The sequence below is a fragment of the Triturus cristatus genome, chromosome 2_1, assembly GCF_964204655.1.
Source record: "Triturus cristatus chromosome 2_1, aTriCri1.1, whole genome shotgun sequence".
Lineage (NCBI taxonomy): Eukaryota > Metazoa > Chordata > Amphibia > Caudata > Salamandridae > Triturus > Triturus cristatus.
In genome coordinates, this window is record NC_140581.1 from 19,936,329 (window position 1) to 19,955,972 (window position 19,644).

The 19,644-nt window shown below is 49.4% G+C and overlaps 1 protein-coding gene across 1 annotated transcript in view; it reads left to right on the top strand.

Annotated features, from left to right (window-relative positions):
* Window positions 1-10,307: 10,307 nt before the first annotated feature.
* LOC146863626 (extracellular calcium-sensing receptor-like) overlaps window positions 10,308-19,644 on the top strand; it is an 87,862-nt gene continuing 78,525 nt past the window's right edge. The window contains exon 1 of the mRNA XM_085636643.1: window positions 10,308-10,361. Within this exon, the coding sequence (XP_085492769.1) occupies window positions 10,308-10,361 (54 nt within the window). The remainder of the gene's footprint in view (window positions 10,362-19,644) is intronic.

The window sequence follows — 19,644 nt, forward strand, 5'->3', positions numbered from 1 at the left end:
TTCTTGTAGAAAAACTATATGGGCTTTACGCCTGAGGAGATATGCATGTATACGATGCCTCTTCTGAATCGACCCCATCCCGCGCACATTCCATGTGATTAGGTTATAAGACCCGAAAGTGGTAGCGGTTCTGGGCATATAACTGTATATGGGGTGGAGCTCCAAGTTGTATAGAGCCAATAGCCTGAGATCGACCAAAAGTCCCTCTTCCCGTGACCACTAACAAAACATGGCTCAACGCCCGAACTACGCTGGGCCCAACAACAATTTACAATAATCATATAACAGATAACTGTGCATACGCTTATAGGGGGGCTGCAGCCATCAACCAGGGTCATGTGTACAATGAGGCCAGATTCCTGGCATCTCTATGGTATTTCCGCATTAAGTAATCTCAGGAGTTGGCCTGACGGCTAGGGCGCTCGACCTCAGACCTGGGGAACTGGGTCGAGTCTCAGTAATGACGCTGAACATCCTATTCTGGGCAAATCACTTAATCTCCCCGTGCCTAACAAAAAATGAATGTGTGTCCTCATGAAACGTAACTGGTGCTATGTAAAGCGCTCTGATACCTGATTGGATTCGGGTCAAGTTTATACTATATAAAACTCTGCAAAAATTTTTTAAAAAAAAAGTAAGATACAGCCAGAGTCTCAGTAAAATAGTGCCAATTCCGCATAAGTATAGAGGCAGTGTACATTCTTTGCAAACAATCTAGACCCTCCATAAGAACATACAGACTAAAACATAATGACAATATTCATGTTCAAAACTGTGAAAAAAGGATATAATGGGCTCTGGGAGATGGAGTCCATGTCTTCTGCAGAAGCGTTCATAGTGTAGCAGTTCCAGGATTGTTCCATGCTCGTCGAGCGAACATACCAGCTATCAATTATCAATTATGTCATCCACTGCTTGGGGTGTAATCGTGGGTAATAGAGTTATACTATGCTCGGAGTCCGAATTCAGGGTGCTGTCCTCCGAGTTTGTGGAGATCTTGGTGGAGTCTTCTCAAAATGCCCAGGCAACAGCAAGGGCCCCCTCCTGGTCACGACCTTGTTGTTCGTGTGATGGTCCTGGGCCGCCCCTGCCCTGGCTTGATTTTTGTGATCGATGATAACCCAATGTCTGAAGTCTGCCGGAGCCCTACGAAGAGAAGTCTGACTGGTTGAACTGGCTAGAACCAAGGCACATAACTTTGAGCCATTCCGCGGCGTCCGCTGGGCTCTCGAAGAAGTGAGTTTTTTTGTCATAAATGACTTTCAGCCTGGCAGGGTACACAGGGCATATTTGAGTTGTGCTTTCTGGACTTTCTTCTTCACAGCTTGATAGGACGATCTCTGCCTCTGACCATGACGGTGTAGTCGGGGTACAGAGAAATGCGATGGTTTTCATACTGGATCAGCGCCTTTTCTCTCGCTTTCTGCAGCAATACATCACGGTCCCTATAATTCAGGACTTTTACTATTAGTGGGCTAGGTGTTGCGCCTGGCTTGGGCGTCCCGGTCGGTATTCTGTGGGCCCATTCAACACAGAAGTAGGGAGAGAGCCCCTCTTGCGCTATATAGTCCCTGAACCATGCTTCTGGTAGGCCAATGACGCGGACGTTGTTGCGCCTATTCCTGCCTTCTGCATCCTCCACCTGATCCAGGAGGTCTGTCACCTGTTGCTGCAGCTGTTGTAAAGTTGAGGAATTTGCCATGACTCGAGGTTCTAGGTCCTTGAGGGATTGTCCGTGTTCCTCGACGGTGTCAGCCATTTACCCGTGGTCCGCCCTGAATAATGTAAGGCCTGTAGTGAACGTGCCGATCTGCAGTTCAAGTGCCGTCCTGGATTCTGCAATTTCCTTAAGAATTAAATCCAGCTTGTCTGGTGCACTCTCTGTAAGGTCTTAGGACACAGTCCCTAGCGAGGGGGGGTTCGCTGCTTGGTGGCCATCTAGTGTCTTCGCCCTGACCCTGCCCATGGTGCGAGTCGGCCGCGGTGGCGTGGAACTGTCCCCTGTTGTTTAGGGTAGGTGACTAGAATGACGGGAGGGGGAGAGAAAGGCCCTCTCCATCTCGCACGAGCTAAACCCCGTAGCACGTCCTTGTTAGAGAAATATCCGTAAGTGTGGTTGGGATTCTATGTAGTCGGTATCTGTAGAAACATGCCCAATCCCCCCCCCCCGGGTAGGTCGTGAAAGTGTGCTACCGTCGGATCCACGCAGCCAGAAAGGGGGTCAGATGGTCGGGGGGTCCCATGAAGAAATCAGCAGAAGCGCCCTCCCCACAGAGTGGCTGATGGGGTTGGCAAACAAAAGGACCTCACTGTAGCAGGCAAAGTAAAATAGGCCTGTGCAGTTCCCAGGGCCAGACACAGACAACCAGTGGCACAGGAAAGGAGGCTTGTTTATCGCGCTGCCTGTCTCCAGCAGGTAGCGCCCCTCCACACACATGTATGGTACGGCAACGCGTGGCAAAGCTCACCCATGCCGCTCCAGCTGGTATTATGGCACTGTGTAGGTGTCGCAGGCCCCGGCACGGGGTACGTGTGTTGATTCACGGTGGTACAGCAAAGGTCAGCATTGATCAGTGCAGGTCCTATGTAGTGGCATCGCCTGCCGGAGGTGGGGAGAAGCCTGCGGTAGCATAGGGGTAGTATCAGCAGAAGTTCTTATTCTCCCCCTGGGAGTAGCCGGCTCATGTGCAAATCGCCCAAGCCACACCGGGCCTCAGACTGCAGGGGGGAAATACTCGGCGCGCTCCAGCAAAGAACCAGTGAGGAGGGTTTAATATCTGAGCCAATGAGGGCGCTGCAACTCACCACATTGATCCCGCGAAGGGTCTGCCAAAGGAGTCAGTCCAGCTCTCCCCACTGCCGGGTGCTCCAGGGGCAGCACGGGTTTCAGGCCGCGTGGCCGCCCGCAATCGCCTCACAGGAATCGCCGTGCGGCGTGCCTGCCCCTCCGTGGCTCAGCAATGACTCTATACGTGCCTTTCACTGGATACAATACTCTGGGTAGAGGCAAGGAGCATACATCAGCCACAATGTCAGGCCCGATTCCGCACCGCTCCCGATGTCTTCAATCCTGCAGCGGATATCGCCCAGCAACGCGCCTGGCCGTCCGTGCCATACTCGAGGCTGCGCCACACTTCAGACCCCAGCCTCTGCCCGATCTCAGCGGCGAGCAGGCCTGGTCTCCAAACCTCACAGCGCCACAGTCTCGAGGGTCGCAGAGGGTATATGGCTGTGCAGGGGACTCCAGCGCATCAGTGTCGGTATCCCCGGTCGCCATTAGACCGGGGACGGCGGTGTAGAAGAAGTAAATCCCCCCCAAGGGTCCGGAGCTCTACCAAGACCCAACCGCCATCTTAGGCAGCTGGCCACGCCCCCCGTACACAGTATTGTTAATGTCAAAATTTTCAGGTCTAGTCTGGGCAGCGCATGCAATGCTCTTCGAGGCATGCTGTATTCAGGTAGGAACTTGAAGCTCCGTTCACTCTTCACCCATATTTTTCATTGGCTTGTGTCATTGTCCACTGTAAACTGTGGCTTTGCATTGGTCAAAAGGCTTAGTAGTCCATCCTTAGTACCGCCTTGTCTCATTTTGTAACCTCCCATGGAGATATCCCCTGTTTTGTGTGTTGTTATTCGGTAGGTCTCGCATTTGCAAGAGTTTAAGCTATTGGCATTGTAAATGACAATGCCTTTCATTTATCCGTTTTAAAAACAACACATAAAAGGAATTTACAATGCAATAGCTCAAACTCTTGTAAATGCGAGACCTATTGCATTGCAAATGCTTGTTTTTCCATGGTATTACTGTAAACTTTGAAAAAAAGGGTTCCCCAGAGAAAACAGATGATGGAGCAGGACAGGGAAAACAAGAAAAGGGGAACAACCACCCAACTCCATTCAAAAGGATCTATGTACAGAGTCAAATACAGTAATGAATATCACAAAGAGAATACAATAAATGGAATATATCCAATGGTTTTCTTTATTTATGTATTATAAATCATTTTATAATTTACAAAGCATAATAACATATTGTAATAGAGCAAAAAGAGAACCGCCTCCCCCTCATCCACTAACTTTCATCATACCCATAGACTACATTCTTATTACTCATGCCTAACACATCTTACTGTAACACATCAAAACAATTGTGTACCCTGTCTCAGTGACATGCAAAATCTTAGAATGCTTTGTCTAATTAGAATAAGTTCTTATTGCTTCCCAACACACAAATATATTTATGTGTGGAAAACTGTATACCGAGTCTATTTATAGATATATTTTTTAAACATTTGCTTTGCCATAATATCAGACTTAATATACTAAATTTATAACTAGAAATACTTGTGCCCTGTGGTCCACACAATAAATAAAACCACACTTTTAAAGTTACAACTTAGAGAACTATTTTTAAGACCTCAGTTGCAAGTGCATGATTGTTTCTGCAATATTTCTGACAATACAACAAAGTATAAATCCATAGGTAACTCTAGGAAACTCTTGCTAGAGCATGTGAGGATTTGCTCTTAGGAACTATTGCCCTCACACACCCGAGGGTGGCATGCTTCATCGTCAGGCTTGCTCCACATTGGGCTGGCACTGCAATGCCCGACGGGCCACTCCAGGGGGCACTTTACTTGAGATCTTTTGTGAATCGCCAGGTGAAAGGACCGCACAAGTAAGTGGGTATCCACTCAGTGAGTGAGAGGGTTTGAGTATGTGGTTCAAGAAATAGAAAAAGAGGGTTAAACTCAATTGTAGACTATATGTGTTGATGTATTTAATATGATGTCTATGGTCGATGTCGAGACTCTGATGTGAGAGTCTATATGAATGGTCAACATATGTCATATACTTCATATAAGCGATCTGTTGGCTTTACGTCAGGACCTATTACAACCTAATCTTCTACAGAGTGTGAGGAGCTAAAAAGTGTTTTGATCTCCACAAGTGAAGGGATGACAAGATGATGACTCACATCTACCAACCAATATGGACCACCATCTATAGTGTGGGGTCAGATAATTGTAAAGTAACCTGTTGAGGAACATAAGACACACAGAAGCATTACTGTACTCACAATCAGATATACAAAAGCTGCTGTAAAAGGTGGATGGTCAATATAAATGTATTTATAAATGTAACATATGTCTGTCCTATTCCGTGTATCATAAAGCGACACACGCACCAAGTATGCATGGTGAACAAGGCAGGGCACCCACAGTGGAACTGTGAATCAGCCCAAGCACACACATGGGTATATCAGCAAACATATGTGAGTAGCATGCCGTTTCATGGCTAACACAGGTCAGTTTCTCTACTCAGAAGGGATAGTCCTCACGGATCAGTAGGATATCACGTCAGAAAAATACAGAATCTGTACATTGCATGTGAAATAAAGGAGACAAAAAATAGGGCACAGAAGTGAATTAATAAAGCGAAACTCTTAAGACAGAGAAGTGCAAAGGTAGCTTCAAAGCACTGTGCATTCAGTTTCGACTCACTTGGATTCACTGATCGCGTAAGCACATTGACCTCCTCCCATCCTCACATCCATAGGTGAAGGAAAGTAGGATGGGTGGTGGTTTAAGATGCTCATTGAGGGAACCAATAAGCTAATCACAGAGAGGTACGCGGCCATGGCAATGTTCTTGTTTTCATGAAAGAGTTAATAGCAGAATACCAAGATGCAAATATTAACCTAGAAAAAATATCTTGTTCAAAATACAGATGTCCAGAAAAAAGTATTTTGAATAGGTTTACTGTGCTTAGCTGCACATATTTGAACTTTGAGGGTGATGATGATACACAAACACACTGTAAGGCTGCCCGGGGTGGGGGTTGCGCAGCGGCCCGCCCCCTTGAGGGCGGCCGCCTTAGTGCCACAGGAAGGCACAGGGGTGGGAGGTCGTGTCCCTGGGCTTGACCTAGGGAGACCCCAGTCAGGTAGCTGCTTCCGGCGGGGAGGAGCCAAGGGGGGGGTACATATTCGGTCCCCGCCCCCTCCTCGCCCTCTTGTCCGCTCGTTTGCCTTGGCTACTGGTTCCGCGTCGGTCGTGTTCTCTTGGAGAGATAGAGTCACACTTCGATCGATCGCTCGCCTGGTACGATCGTCAGCGGCCCAGAACGTCCGCCTGTCGCGGTGAGTCTGCTTGAGGTGGGCGATATAAAAATGTGTACGTTGAAAGCCGGCGGTTAGACGTGTCCCAGTCGGCGGCTTCCCTTAGCCTTGGTTATTTGCCCTGGGAGGGGCTCTCATTGGGCCTGAGGTCCCTGGGGACGGGATGTGGTCCGGGGGCGAGACTGCAGACCTTGGGTTCGAGCCTCGTGGTCGCGTCCACAGCCTGTGATTTGGGCAAATCACTTAATCTCCTGCCGAATGTAGATAAGGTGCTCGTGTATAGCGTTGCAATACCTTCGGGTCGAGTCGGGCTATATAATTATGCAACACCGGGGTTGTAGCGTTACTGGGAAAGCCCGGACCAGGTCTTAGTACCCGACAACTGTGAGGTTGCTTCTGGCTCCAAATGTCCGATTTCTTTCACGGCGTCCCTGAGGCCGAGGCAGCTAGTTCAGGGGCGTAGGAGGCCTCGAGCTGCCATGTGTTTGCCACAAACATGGTGGAGTGGGTTGGCCGTACACAGGCTGACCCATGGTTCAGCGTCGCGCCATTTGCCGGGTCGGAAACACTGTCGGTGTTTAGTAATTTTCTGACGGTGAGCCTGGGTCCTTCGGACTCCTCCGAGAGCCTGGGTGGAGCGTAGAGCTATTGGATTGCTTGTGGGAGGCCCCGGCTGGGCCGGATTTAGGGCGATGAGACCGGGGCCATCGCACCTGTGCTGGCTTCTTGGGGGCGTCGGGTTTGGAAGCTTATCATGCTAGTTGAAGCACCGGATGCTGCGTCTCTGTATAGTTGTGGTTTCGACTTCGGTGATGTCCGTGCAGAGGGTGAATATGCCTGCTGCACAGAACGAGTGCCAAACAGATTTCAGAGTGCGTATGATGTAAATAGGTTAGCTGCTTACTTTTTTGCAAAAGAGGCATCCTTTGTTACTTGCAATTTATACCTTGCAGTACCACGCCAGGAGCTGTCCTCCGGTGACTGATTTGACCGCCCCCCCTTACCCCTATGTAAGGCGGCAAAGCCCGGCCATTGCCTTGGCTGCGGGCTCCCTTGGGTGGGGGGCAGCTCCTGGGGTGCAGAGGGAGCGGCACCTCTCCCCTGGTCAGGGCAGCGGTCGGCAATCTGGGGGCGAGAGGTAGCTCGCATCGGGCCGGAGTTTCTTGGTTCAGCAACCCCCCCCCTCCTCTGGGGTTAAGGCCCCTCCCCTTGTTGCCCCGCTGCTCCCCTTTCGTTTCTGATCAATACGGCAGAGCCGGTAGCAGGGTTGCGGCCAGCATGGGCCGGAGGTTGTGTGCTGGGGGGGCTGCGAGGGCCGCGGCCCCCCCCCCCTTTCTACTGCACCGCACCAAAAGAAGGGACCCTTCTAGCAGGCTTTCTGCAGTGCGCAAGAAAGCTGCTTGGTCGGGCCCGCGATTAGAAAAGGATGTGGCGTAAGGGCATCAGGGGCAAAAGCTGCAAATTCCAGGCAAGCTGGCCTGGCAGGAATCCTGCTGGGCACCTCGCAAAGCAAAACAACCAGCACTGCCGGTCTGTGAATACACTACCGGGTCGAACAGAAGGGGAGACAGGAAAGAGTTCAAATCTCGAAAGGAACCTTCAGCGTCAAGGGGGTATGGGGGCGCGGAGTGCGTTACAAAACCCACCAAAAGAAAGATGGCAGGCTGGCAGCGAGCATGAGATAATTTGAAGGCAGAGATGTAAACCCCAGAGATACGAATCGAAGAAAATGCTGCACGGGATCACGAGCAATTTTCTGCAGACAAGGAGAAAGAAACGGAAAAGTGGCCTCCTGTCAATTCCGTGTTTGTGTGTTTTCACTCCGTGTGTTGGAATGTGGCCGCAACCTGTCCAGCAGCTGATCCAGGGAGTGGCCTGTGAGCAGCGCCGTGTACTGTAGGGCGATGTAAAAAGAGTGTTTACAGGTGGAAGTCAGACTTACACCCTGGACAAGTCATAAATTACACAAGCACGCGTGCTACGAGGTGGTGCTGTATGTGTTGCGTGATTACAAACGTACATACCGCGCCTTCAACAGTACGAGAACAGCTTCAGTTTAAACTGGGTTCACCTAGCATGGAACGGCTCTGTTCAGGGGACAGACGGTCACTTTTGGGCAGACATAGGTTTTAATTTACTTTACACTAGCTCTTAGTGTATAAAATATAAAGTACACGGGCCCAATCTCTGAGGACCCCTTCTGCAGGTAGCACCACTCACTTCTCCCTGCGCCTCCAGACCTCACGGTGCATTGCGGGGCGGCGCCTACTCCGGCTTCTCGTGGTCGCCAGGCATCGCGGGGTGGAGGTGCCATGCATGGCAGTGGGGGGTTGGAGCGCCGGTTTGCGCAGTGGTCCGAGGCACAAGCTGCTGGCTTGGGTAGGAAACCAGGGATCGAGTCTCGGAGTCGCGTCCGCATCCTGTATTCCTGGGGCATAACATTCACTATCGCTGTGACTGAAATATGTAGTTACTCGGTGCGCACGCCAGCGCTCCTATCCTTCGGGCCGAGTACGCGTTCTTATCGCAACGCTTCCCGCTCCCTCCACTGCGGAGTTATTTTAAAGTAATCTTTAAACTAGGTTGCCGGGCCAGGACAGGTCAGCATGGCTGTGGATTGCGCGGGCGCTCCCTCGGCGTCCCTTGGTTGCCTTGTCTCCCGGAGGGTGGGGCATTGCTCGGTAGTTGGGGGGTGGAGCGTCGGGTTGCACGTCCGCCGAGGACCAGGCTGCTGACTTTGGCGCAGGAGACCAGGGACCGAGCCTTAGGTCGAGTTTACACTTACCGACATCCTAGGCAGATCTCTTATCTTCTCGCTGGTTTTGATAAGGCTGTCACTCTTGAACAAGGAAGTTCGTGGCAGAAGGCACAAAAGGGCAATTTGTTGTCAAAAAACGGCATTTTTACGCAGTTATGATTTGCATTTCAAGGAAATGTTTTAATAGATTCCCCAGTCTCGAGACAGGCTTCAGCAAGGGTGGGGAAGCCCCCTGCACATGCGCAAGAGTCAAACTCAGAGGCGGAAGTTTTTACTAATCCACTTGTAACATGCTTGAGTGACAGAGGGAAAATTAATGTTCCAGCATTTAATAATTCCATTATTCTTATAGGATTTGCAACGCAGCACGGTATGAAGTATTATCGGTTTCTTCTAGAAAGTGGTCTTTTGGGTGGTAATAGGACCGGGTCGGGTGGCGCAGTGAGCTAATCCCCCCCCCCCCCCCCTACAGGGACCGGTGTCTGAACTCTGGGTCACTGTTTCGATTGCTCAGCCTTTCTTCCAGCTGAGGTTGATTAACTGCGTTCCATTGAGTTGGGTCGCTAGAACCATCTGCTATTAAGTGCCCAGTCACCTTCTGCTCGGCCTTTCATCCACATGAGCTCGATAAGATGAGTACCTTTGAGCTGGGTAACTAGTGGCATCTGATATTTAGTACCAGGCTAACCAATGGCTCAGCGTGTCAGCCACTTGAGGTCGTTAAATGAGTACAATTGAGTTGGGCATCAGGAACAATCTGTTATTTAGTGTGTTTTCGACACAAATTTAGGGGCCCCTCGGCCGCTAAGCGGAGGAGCTGGGTTGAGCCCGGAGGGAGCGTGCAGTATGCGGGGCATCTAGAAGTTATGGGTTGTTTTGAAATTTTCAGGAGAGTCCCCCGTTATACTGCCACGGTACACAAACGGTATCTCACCGGCAGTGGTATTTAGTGCTACCTCAGTGGTTCGCCAGTTATGGCACAAAACGATTCAGCTTATTTCCTTGTTTCGGTTATCAGAGTTTTTTCCGTAGTCTTCTCAGAGAAAGATGTCCCCGCACACTTGAAATAGATCTTTCATCCACCCACCTTGTTTGCGTGCTGCCAAGCAGTGGAAAGCCCTGCAAAGCTGCACTGGTCACCTTTCTTCAGCTTATGGCGGTATTTAGGTATTAGGCTGGTACTAATGAAGTGCAACCTGTACCCAGAAAGTGTTCCAAGTTTAATAAATGTGAAAAGAATGAAGTATACCATTACAAGATGGCTGTATTGTGCCACATAGTTTGCCTTTGCTTGGTGCGGTTTTACTCGACCCAGCTGCATTATTGTCCCTCACAGCCACATCCTCCAGGGCGTAGCAGAGGGCCTGGAGCAAACAGATATTATGTCAGCACATGCCATCACCGGGCGACTAGGACTGGGGGTCGAACATGCAGAGATGTGGGGCGGGCAGCGAGGTTGCGCCGCTCTCCTCTTGTGCAAAGGTGAGGAGGTATGTTCGATAGGCGTTACATCTTCAGCTTCTGAATACATTGGTCCGAGTCCCTCTGTTGTCACTTAGTTTCAGCTAGGAATACTTTTGCAGCTGCTCATGTTTAAACGAGGCTCTACGCACTTGGGGTAACATAATCATGCAGTGGCAAGCGTTGGTCCCTAACCCCTCTGGGCGATGGCTGTGGGGGGTCGGCGCGCCGCTGTATAATACAGAATGGTTACTGCTTGAGAAGTGCTGCTAGGGGTAATACCAGGCGTGTAGCGAACGGCTGGTGATTTGGTTCTTAGGCCCCTCTGTTATGCTTCCGCAAGCAGGGAGGTAGCATCGGTTCTAATATCGGTTGTAATTTTCAGGCACAGCACTGGTTCAGTTTGATGTGGGATGGAGTTTTCTTTGAGCACAGTCACATGGTGGGTTTGTTCTGTGTCGGACTGGGGTTAGCCTTCCGTTATCTCCCTGTGTGTCTCACACGGTTGTAAGACAGTTGGACATCTGCCCTGTGCTGATTGAGTTGCTACCACGCTATTAGTATTAACACATCAGGTACTCGTGGAACCCAACTATAGGTACTCTAGGGCGCAGGTCCTCCATCACACACTTCCTCAGACTGGACTGCCCCTCCCCCGCCCCTCCAATCCTTGGTGCAATAGGGGTCCAAATACTTGTGGGGTTGGCAGGCTTGGACAGAGGTTGGTGGCGGGCTCCCACATCATTCGGTAGGAGGATTTCGAAGAGTCTTTGGGCAGGTCATTGGCCGCTCCTCCCGCTGTATTTACTGTCATCTCATTCCCACTGGAAACCCTTACTCCTTCATGCTTATTGTTAGCTGAGGATGCCTGTTGACGCTGTTAGACCTGCGATTAGTTATTACACACACCTGTGTGCCTTGGCATGGTTTGTTTCGCATCAGGGCCAGTTTGGGGTTACTGGTGAATTGTTAGCTGTAGGGCTGAAGCGGGCGCTTCTAGAACAGGGCAAGATTGCTTAGGCCAGGCAGCAGGACAAAGGTCTTTCGGAAGCTGGCAGAATGGTCCAGGCTGCAACGTAGTGCCATTGCAGAACATAGATTTGTCAACATTCTGCTAGGAAACGACCAGGCACTCTAGGGCAGCTGGGGCGGGAGTGTGCCAGTGCCAAGAGGGTGCGAGTTGCCTGGTTAGGGCGGCTGGTTTGGAGGGAACACTAATACGGATCGCCACAAGAGCACATTTTGCACTCATAGGAGGCTGAATGGATACTTTTATGGCATGGTGTCAGTTGCTTTAGTTATGCGCATGTTTTCTTGGCAGTGCCAGAAACATTCAGAACGCAATGCTGGTGGTTAGCCTGTTGTCATGCTGTTCAAGGTGTTTTAGCTCAGGCATGGCCAAGCATGGGTTATAGACCGGTGGTCTTCCAACTTTACAGCCAGACTCTGAGCAGGCAAAGGCATACTTGCGATGGTGCAATGGGCACTCAGCAGTAGAGTTAGATGGGTCATCATACCCCGGTATGACGCAGTGATGAAACATAGGTTATGGCCTCACACGACCAGGCACTCGAGGGCAGCTGTGGCGGGGGTGTGCCAGTGCCAAGAGGGTGCGGGTTGCCTGTTAGGGCTGCTGGCTTGGAGGGAGCACTACTCTGATCGCCACAAGGGCACGTTTGTTTCATAGAAGGCTGAACTGTTACTTTTATGGCAGGGTGCCAGTTGCTTTAGTTATGCGCGTGTTTCTTGGCAGTGTCAGAAACATTCAGAACGCAATGCTGGTGGTTAGCCTGTTGTCAGGCTGTTCAGAGGTATTTTAGCTCAGGCATGGCCAAGCATGGGTTATAGGCCGGTGGTCTGCCCTGGGATTCGTGTTAACAGGCAGGTGAAGCAGCAGAACTTGGAGGGGCTTGGGTTTGACCTCTGGGTACTAGGGCAGAGTCTGGTTGCTCATTCGGTAGCACGCCCTTGAGTTTGGCGAAACAGGTACCTTTGCGAGCATCAGTACCGGGTAACTTCGCCCGCCCTACAGCACTGGCTGGCAGCTATGCAGGTTGTGGAAGTGGCCTTCCAACAGGGGCCTATGGTCCATATGATTAAGGGAAGCACCGGGGGAACACTTTAAGCTATAAATCTGTTGGAGACCAATTGGCTTTTCCAGTATTCAAATAGAGAAGCATTTTACACGTTGTTCTCCTCTGTGGTCACTCTGACCTGTCTCTCCCTGGTATACTAGCAGAACTTTGGGAGGGCAAGGCTTTACATTTGGTGGTGACTGATGGAATACGATGGGCATACTCCAACGGAGTGAAAGAGGAAGGAAGGCAGGCTGGGCACTGCCAGGCAGGAGTGTCTTGGCAAAGGGATTGTTATTTAGCCATGCACAGGCAACTTTGGACCATCGCCTATTTAGGTTTAGGTCATTTCAGTCAAATCCACGGTGGAGTTTAGAAAGGTTGGGGGAACCTGTCCTGATGGTGCACGCTGGCCGCCGGCCCGGTTGGGCGTAGACTTGTTTTGACTGGACCTGGGAGATGCCCGGTATCAGTATGCTGTAGGTATGATGGCCTACCAGGAGCCATGCGCAGTTGCGCAGAGCAAAGAGGTCTTGGCTTCATCAGGCATGGTCTTATACACGCCAAGTCCTCAGGGTGCCGGGAGGGAGATGGGGTGCACCTCCCTAGTTTAGGCACGGGTCTTTTCCTACTGGACCTAGGGGAAGCTTTGGCTGCAGCAGGCTGTTAGTAATAGGCTACCTTGGCTAGGAGCCCGCTCAGGAGAAGCCATTGAGGTGTCAAGGAGAAAAGTTAATAGCGCCATGTGCAAGTTCACTGAGCTAAGAGGCTTTGGCTTCATCAGGCATGGCCTTTTACACGCCAAATCACAAGGGTGTCTGGAGGGTGATGGGGTGCTCCTCTCCACGCTAGGCATGAATTTAATTTTACTTGACCTTGGTGAAGCCTTGGCAGCTGCGGGTTGCGAATAGACTGGTCCTACTGGGCCTAGGGGAAGCTTTGGCTGCAGCAGGTTGTAAGGAAATAGGTCTACCTTGGTGGGGGGCCCTGGTAGTGACGGTGGCCACTCCCAAGGCTGTGGAGGAGTTACAGGGCGATCCAGGGTCTGCACATACCAAGGGGTATAGCATGCAGCAGCACCGTGTGGTGCTAAGCCAGGATACCCAGGGATCTTTTAGCGTGTCCACTGGAAGACCTACGGCGCCCCGCTAACCGACAGGCGGTTGTGGGTCTGAGCAACCGGGGGCTGCCATGTATGCTCCGCCCACCCATCACGGGGGGGCGTGGTGAAGCATGTGGACTGGAGGTCCACGGATGGGAGGGGTGGACCCTCCCAACATTTGGTGGTCACCAATTGGCGTTGCCATGGTGACTCTAGGCTTATCAGACGGGCAGGCGGCATGGGGCTGGCCTGCCCTGGGATCGCCCGTAAGATAACCCACCGTGTTTGCATATTTATTATGCTAATAAACCTGCAGCAATATTTCTCCACTTACATTCAGTGTCATGTGTTTTATTATGATTATGTACTGATGTATGCTATGATAACGGTTGCCGATATTGGCACTATGTAAGGCTGCCCGGGGTGGGGGTTGCGCAGCGGCCCGCCCCCTTGAGGGCGGCCGCCTTAGTGCCACAGGAAGGCACAGGGGTGGGAGGTCGTGTCCCTGGGCTTGACCTAGGGAGACCCCAGTCAGGTAGCTGCTTCCGGCGGGGAGGAGCCAAGGGGGGGGTACATATTCGGTCCCCGCCCCCTCCTCGCCCTCTTGTCCGCTCGTTTGCCTTGCCCGCCCATCCGCTTACCCGGCATCAGGAGGGACAAGAAGGGGGGGGAAGGTTTTTCTAACAACTTTCACTTTTGTGTTGCAGGAGGAGTTACAGGGCGATCCAGGGTCTGCACATACCAAGGGGTATAGCATGCAGCAGCACCGTGTGGTGCTAAGCCAGGATACCCAGGGATCTTTTAGCGTGTCCACTGGAAGACCTACGGCGCCCCGCTAACCGACAGGCGGTTGTGGGTCTGAGCAACCGGGGGCTGCCATGTATGCTCCGCCCACCCATCACGGGGGGGCGTGGTGAAGCATGTGGACTGGAGGTCCACGGATGGGAGGGGTGGACCCTCCCAACATTTGGTGGTCACCAATTGGCGTTGCCATGGTGACTCTAGGCTTATCAGACGGGCAGGCGGCATGGGGCTGGCCTGCCCTGGGATCGCCCGCAAGATAACCCACCGTGTTTGCATATTTATTATGCTAATAAACCTGCAGCAATATTTCTCCACTTACATTCAGTGTCATGTGTTTTATTATGATTATGTACTGATGTATGCTATGATAACGGTTGCCGATATTGGCACTAATGCACTCGCATGTCGCAAGATGTCGATATAGAGTAAAGAGAAGCACATGTCTCAACATTCCGATTTACTTTTCTTAACTACATATCTGCAGGTCTTGACTATGTATATGTGTGTGTGTGTGTATTTGTGTATGTATATTCTTACTTTCGCAACTATTTGCTATACTGGTCATGATGATTTTTTAGGTCTATATTTCCTGTCAACCCAACAACACATTGAACAGGAAACCACATTTACAACACGAGAGAGCATCGTCTGACACCCGTCCCAGTCTCATCTCAACGGGACTATATTTCTAGCTTCCACAATTTACCAATAAACGTCTTGTGTTCCCTTTCTGCCACGTGCACAAAAAATACATGCACAACGATCACAAACAAGAAAGATGAAACATCAGGCATTCTGGTTACTCTGCTGTGGTTGTAATGCATTCTGTGCACAGCTCCCTGTTGCCCCGCCCTGCTCAGTCAGTGCGTGACGTCATGGAATCTTGCAGAGTGGACTGAAGGCCAGACATAGAGAGAGGGCTGAGCAGAGAGGATGCCGGTCCTGGTGAGGTGTTCTATTCAGTAACCTCTTCAACAAACCTATACCTGATCACCTATATGAACTGCCTACCTGAATCCTACTTGCTAAGGAACGGAAAGTGAACCTACATGTGAAACAAAGAAGAGAAGGGAGATTAAAGACTTAAGAAGAGACAGAGATGCTCTGAACCTCACCAGTGTCCTTTCCATCAGACACCCCACAGACAACTAACTCAAAGACAGAAACCTTAAGAGTGTGGCGTGTTGAGCTCTGGGGGCACACACATGAACAAGGATGAACGTCTAACCAACACCAACGTTTAATGGGTTCAAACTGCTATTAAATACGGGCTGACATCTTATAGGCTGGAGAGCGCTGACAAGCAGCCAAGGATTTGAACTAGACCGCTGTGCCTCATAGCAGGAACCATACCAAATGCAGATTTATTTAGACTTTTTGGAAAGAATAAAATCGCTGAGTGGGTTGCGGCAGTGTCAGTTAGAAGCACAAACATTTTCTTTCTTGTGCATGGTGTGAAATACTTGTGAGGCAGGTGTGCACTGTCTCCGCCCACCCATGTGCATGCTGACAGCGTAGAATGTCGGCAAACATCCTCATTGTGCTGCGCATGCGTCAACAAGAGACTAGTGCGCGACAAGCGACAAACAATAAACTGCATTCAGAGTGGTAGAGCGCCATGAGATTCCGAAATTTGTAGGGGTGCTTCATATTCACCGTTAGTCAGCGCCCGCATATTAATCGATGTATGTTTAGAAGCGCCATAGAAATGTATTTGCTGGAATCGTTTAACATAGATGTGGTTAGAAATGAAATAATGCTTTTGTGAAGATCAGCGTTACAAGTTATTGTAAATGTATTCAGTAAAAACATGATCATTAGGTTTGTGTATTGCAATGTGTTAGGTTAAACGCGTGTCATGTTAAAGTTATACGTGTAGGTTGCTTATTTACGCATGAGAATAATGAACTAATGCTTAGAGTGTGATTTAATAGTGTGTTTAATTTTGTAAAGGTCTAACTGCATATACGTTAGAAGCGAGGGCCTGTTCATTTTCTTATGTTAGCTAACGTTGTAGGCCGAACATGATTCCCTTGGTAAAGGCTTTGGGTTGTAGAGAAATGTACAATCTTAAAGACGTGAAATGTTTCTTCTTTTGTTCCCATGTTTCTGTTGCAGGTGCAAGGACATTTAGCTCGTTAGTGAGAATAAGTCTTTGTTTTAGGAGTTGGGATGCTGTGAGAAGCCAACAGGGGAGTGCATTGGAATGTGCAAAAGTTACTTTTAGCGAGAAAGGTGCCTAGGACCCAAGGTCAACCTAACCGTCGTCGGATGCCAACCGTGGACTGCAGGAAAATTACTGGGAGAAGACCTGGCCAAAGAGGTGTGCCGAAGGGCGTGTTCTACGATTTTGGGGTTTTGTATTAGGGACAGTGCCCCGTGGGTTGAGCAGATGAGGATTAGAAGGGAAGCTAGAAGGAGCATCTTAGATCGAGCTCTGACTAAGTGAATGTACTTCTTAGGAGGTCTTCACTTCTGACACCTTTTTCTTGATTCTCTTACCTGGGATGGGAATGTTAAGTAGGGAATTCAATTTAAAGTTAGTGTAGGGACAGATTGATGTTTTCTTCCTTTGACTAATGATTCCTAATTTAGATGTAGGTCTGACCATTGCCTTTTTGATGATTTGGGAATCAGTAATTCTTTTTGTCCTAAGCCAAATGAGAATCTTGCGTAGGCTTGCTTTTGTTTTAGTGCCCATTTATCTTTTACACCTTGTATTGAGGTGTTTGTACGTTCAGTTGTTTTTGATTGTAATAAAATCCTATAAATTTTAGATTCGGAGTCAGTGGTCCTTTCCAAATGAAGTCTAATTGTGGTAGATATATTTTGATAATTGTGTTCATCCCCTCTACGCTATCTGGCAGATAAAAAGATCCTGGCGACCTGAGTGGGTTCTTGGAGATAATCAGGTAGGCATGAACCCGGCCCGATCAATAGCATGTTGGTAGCTTCGGAAGCGGCGAACCAAGAAGTACTTGCACAGTGTTGATAGAGGTGAAGCAGGGGGATACTGGCACAATGTTACATGCACCTTAGCAGCACTCTGAGATGTTGAAGCTGCAAGTAATAAACATAGAAGCAACTGAGATAGAACCAACAGTAAACCACACAATGTTATCCACACAAGAATGCATTTTTGGCATCTTGTATGATTAATGAATGTTCATTGTGTAGAGGGGATTCTTCACACAAGGAAATTAAGCCTAGGCAATGCCAGTGACCAGTTAAGCAAACAATCAGAAGAGAGAAAGGATTTCCACATGACTTTGTTTGCAGTCCTGCAAGAGTGTGCAGTAAAGGGGGAGTTTGTAGTTTTCTTTCCTGGCCCTGCCAAAGTGCAATATACAGAATTGTGCAAAGAAGGGAAAGAGCATGCTTTATGCCCCTAGTCCTGTGATTGACTGGCTGACAGTAGAGTGTATGTGTATAACTTGTGCCTGGTCCTGCAAGAGAGTGCAGTAGAAAGCATGTGTAGTATATGCCCTTTGTGTGTAGTTGTGGATCTACAATCAGTGTTTTGTGATGTCATAGAAAGTTGGTGAATGGACTGAAGGCGAGACATAGAGAGAGGACTGAGCAGAGAGGATGCTGCTCCTGGTGGGGTATTCTATTAAGTAACCAGTAACCTCTTTAACAAACTTATAACCTGTTAACCTATGGAAACTGGTAACATGACTCATTCTTACTAAGGAGGAATCTTCAATTACAACACATTCTAGGCTGCATTGAGAGCACAAGCAGCTTTGGTTAGCCCTTTTCCATCTTAAAAAGACGCCTGCCACAGGAGCCCTGGCAATTCTGGAAGGGGGTACCACTCCAGGTGGGAGGGTACAGAGCCCCAACAAGGAGGGGGAGGACCAGGTGTGGGAAACCTACCCCAGTCTCCTGTCCAGCCGCCGGGTACAGGCCTGGGGCTTGTGGGTTAGTGCCAGGATGTCATACCTGACCTGAGAGGAGGGAGAAGGGACAAAGGGTGCCAAGCACCTGGGGCTACTGCCCCCGCTCTCTGACGCCACAGAGGTTTGGGAGTCCTGAGAGGCATAGTGCCTGGGTCTCATCACTGACTACTGTCAGTGGCCACTGTGACTTGCTGTCTGTCTGTTGGGACGCACCTGTGAGCAGGCTAAGGTTAGGTGCTGCACAGGTGATGTCCACAGATGAGGAAAAGTATACCCCATGGATTAGCTTGGTGGACCCTGAGAGCATGGACAGAGGGATTCCAATAGGTTCAGATTGGCATAGAACTGGAGTCTGCCCCTGCAGTTGCGGGCCAGGTTCATGTTCTATCGCCCAAAGCAGGGAAGCCCATCAAGGTAGTGATTGGTCTACCCTGCGTTTTGGCTGGAAGGGGGTTGTGTTGGACTTGGCCCTTTTTGCAGGGTCATCCATGAACTTTTTGCCTTCCTCCTATATTTTTTCTGACCTGTTGTTGGCTGTTTTATGACTCTGGGCACTTTACCACTGCTGATCAGTGCTAAAGTGCATATGCTCTCCCTACTGTAAATTAATGTATTAATTTGTGACTCCGTGATTGACTGTTTGGTTTACTTGTCAGATCCTAGTACAGTGCACTGAGTGAGCCTAGGGCGTGTAAATCCAAATGCTGCTGGTGGGCTTGCAGCACTGGTTGTGCCACCCACAGAAGCAGCCTTGTAAAATGTGTCTAAGGTCTGCCATTGCAGAGCCTGTGTGCAGTCTGGTACTGTCATACTGACTGGGCAAGTGTGGTGCAGATTGGGGTGTACAAATTCTCCCTACTTCCACGGATAGAGTAAATTCACAGATACACGCACATACACTCATCATACGCTTGGGCCCATTTCACTAACTTACACTCAGATTACTCTATTAGCACTAAACCTGTGGAAAGAAACCTTCTAAACACCCTACATCTACACACATGGTCGATAAGACCTAATTGACACTGTCTTGAGTCATGATTTAACCAATAATAATCAACAATAATCAAATAGAGTACTCAATAATTGACAAGAAATAATAACCAACACTGTATTTAAAATCATGATTCTTTATCTAAAATTAGTTCAAATGGAAATCAATTCAAAGCAAAATCATTATTCTCATAATTACCTATTCCAGCTAAATGTCAGAATGGGTCAGGACAGGTCTCTCAGTAAAGTCTCCCGAGTCGCCGTCCTCACAGCATAGATCCTCACCAACGCAGGTTTGGGAAGAAGTGGCAAAGTGGCAAAAACCCTCTCTAGACTAACAATATTTATAATGATTTAAACAATAGAAGGCAACATAAAATGTTTTCGATATCCGCTGAACCGCTGAGCAAAGCGAGCAAGAAAGGATG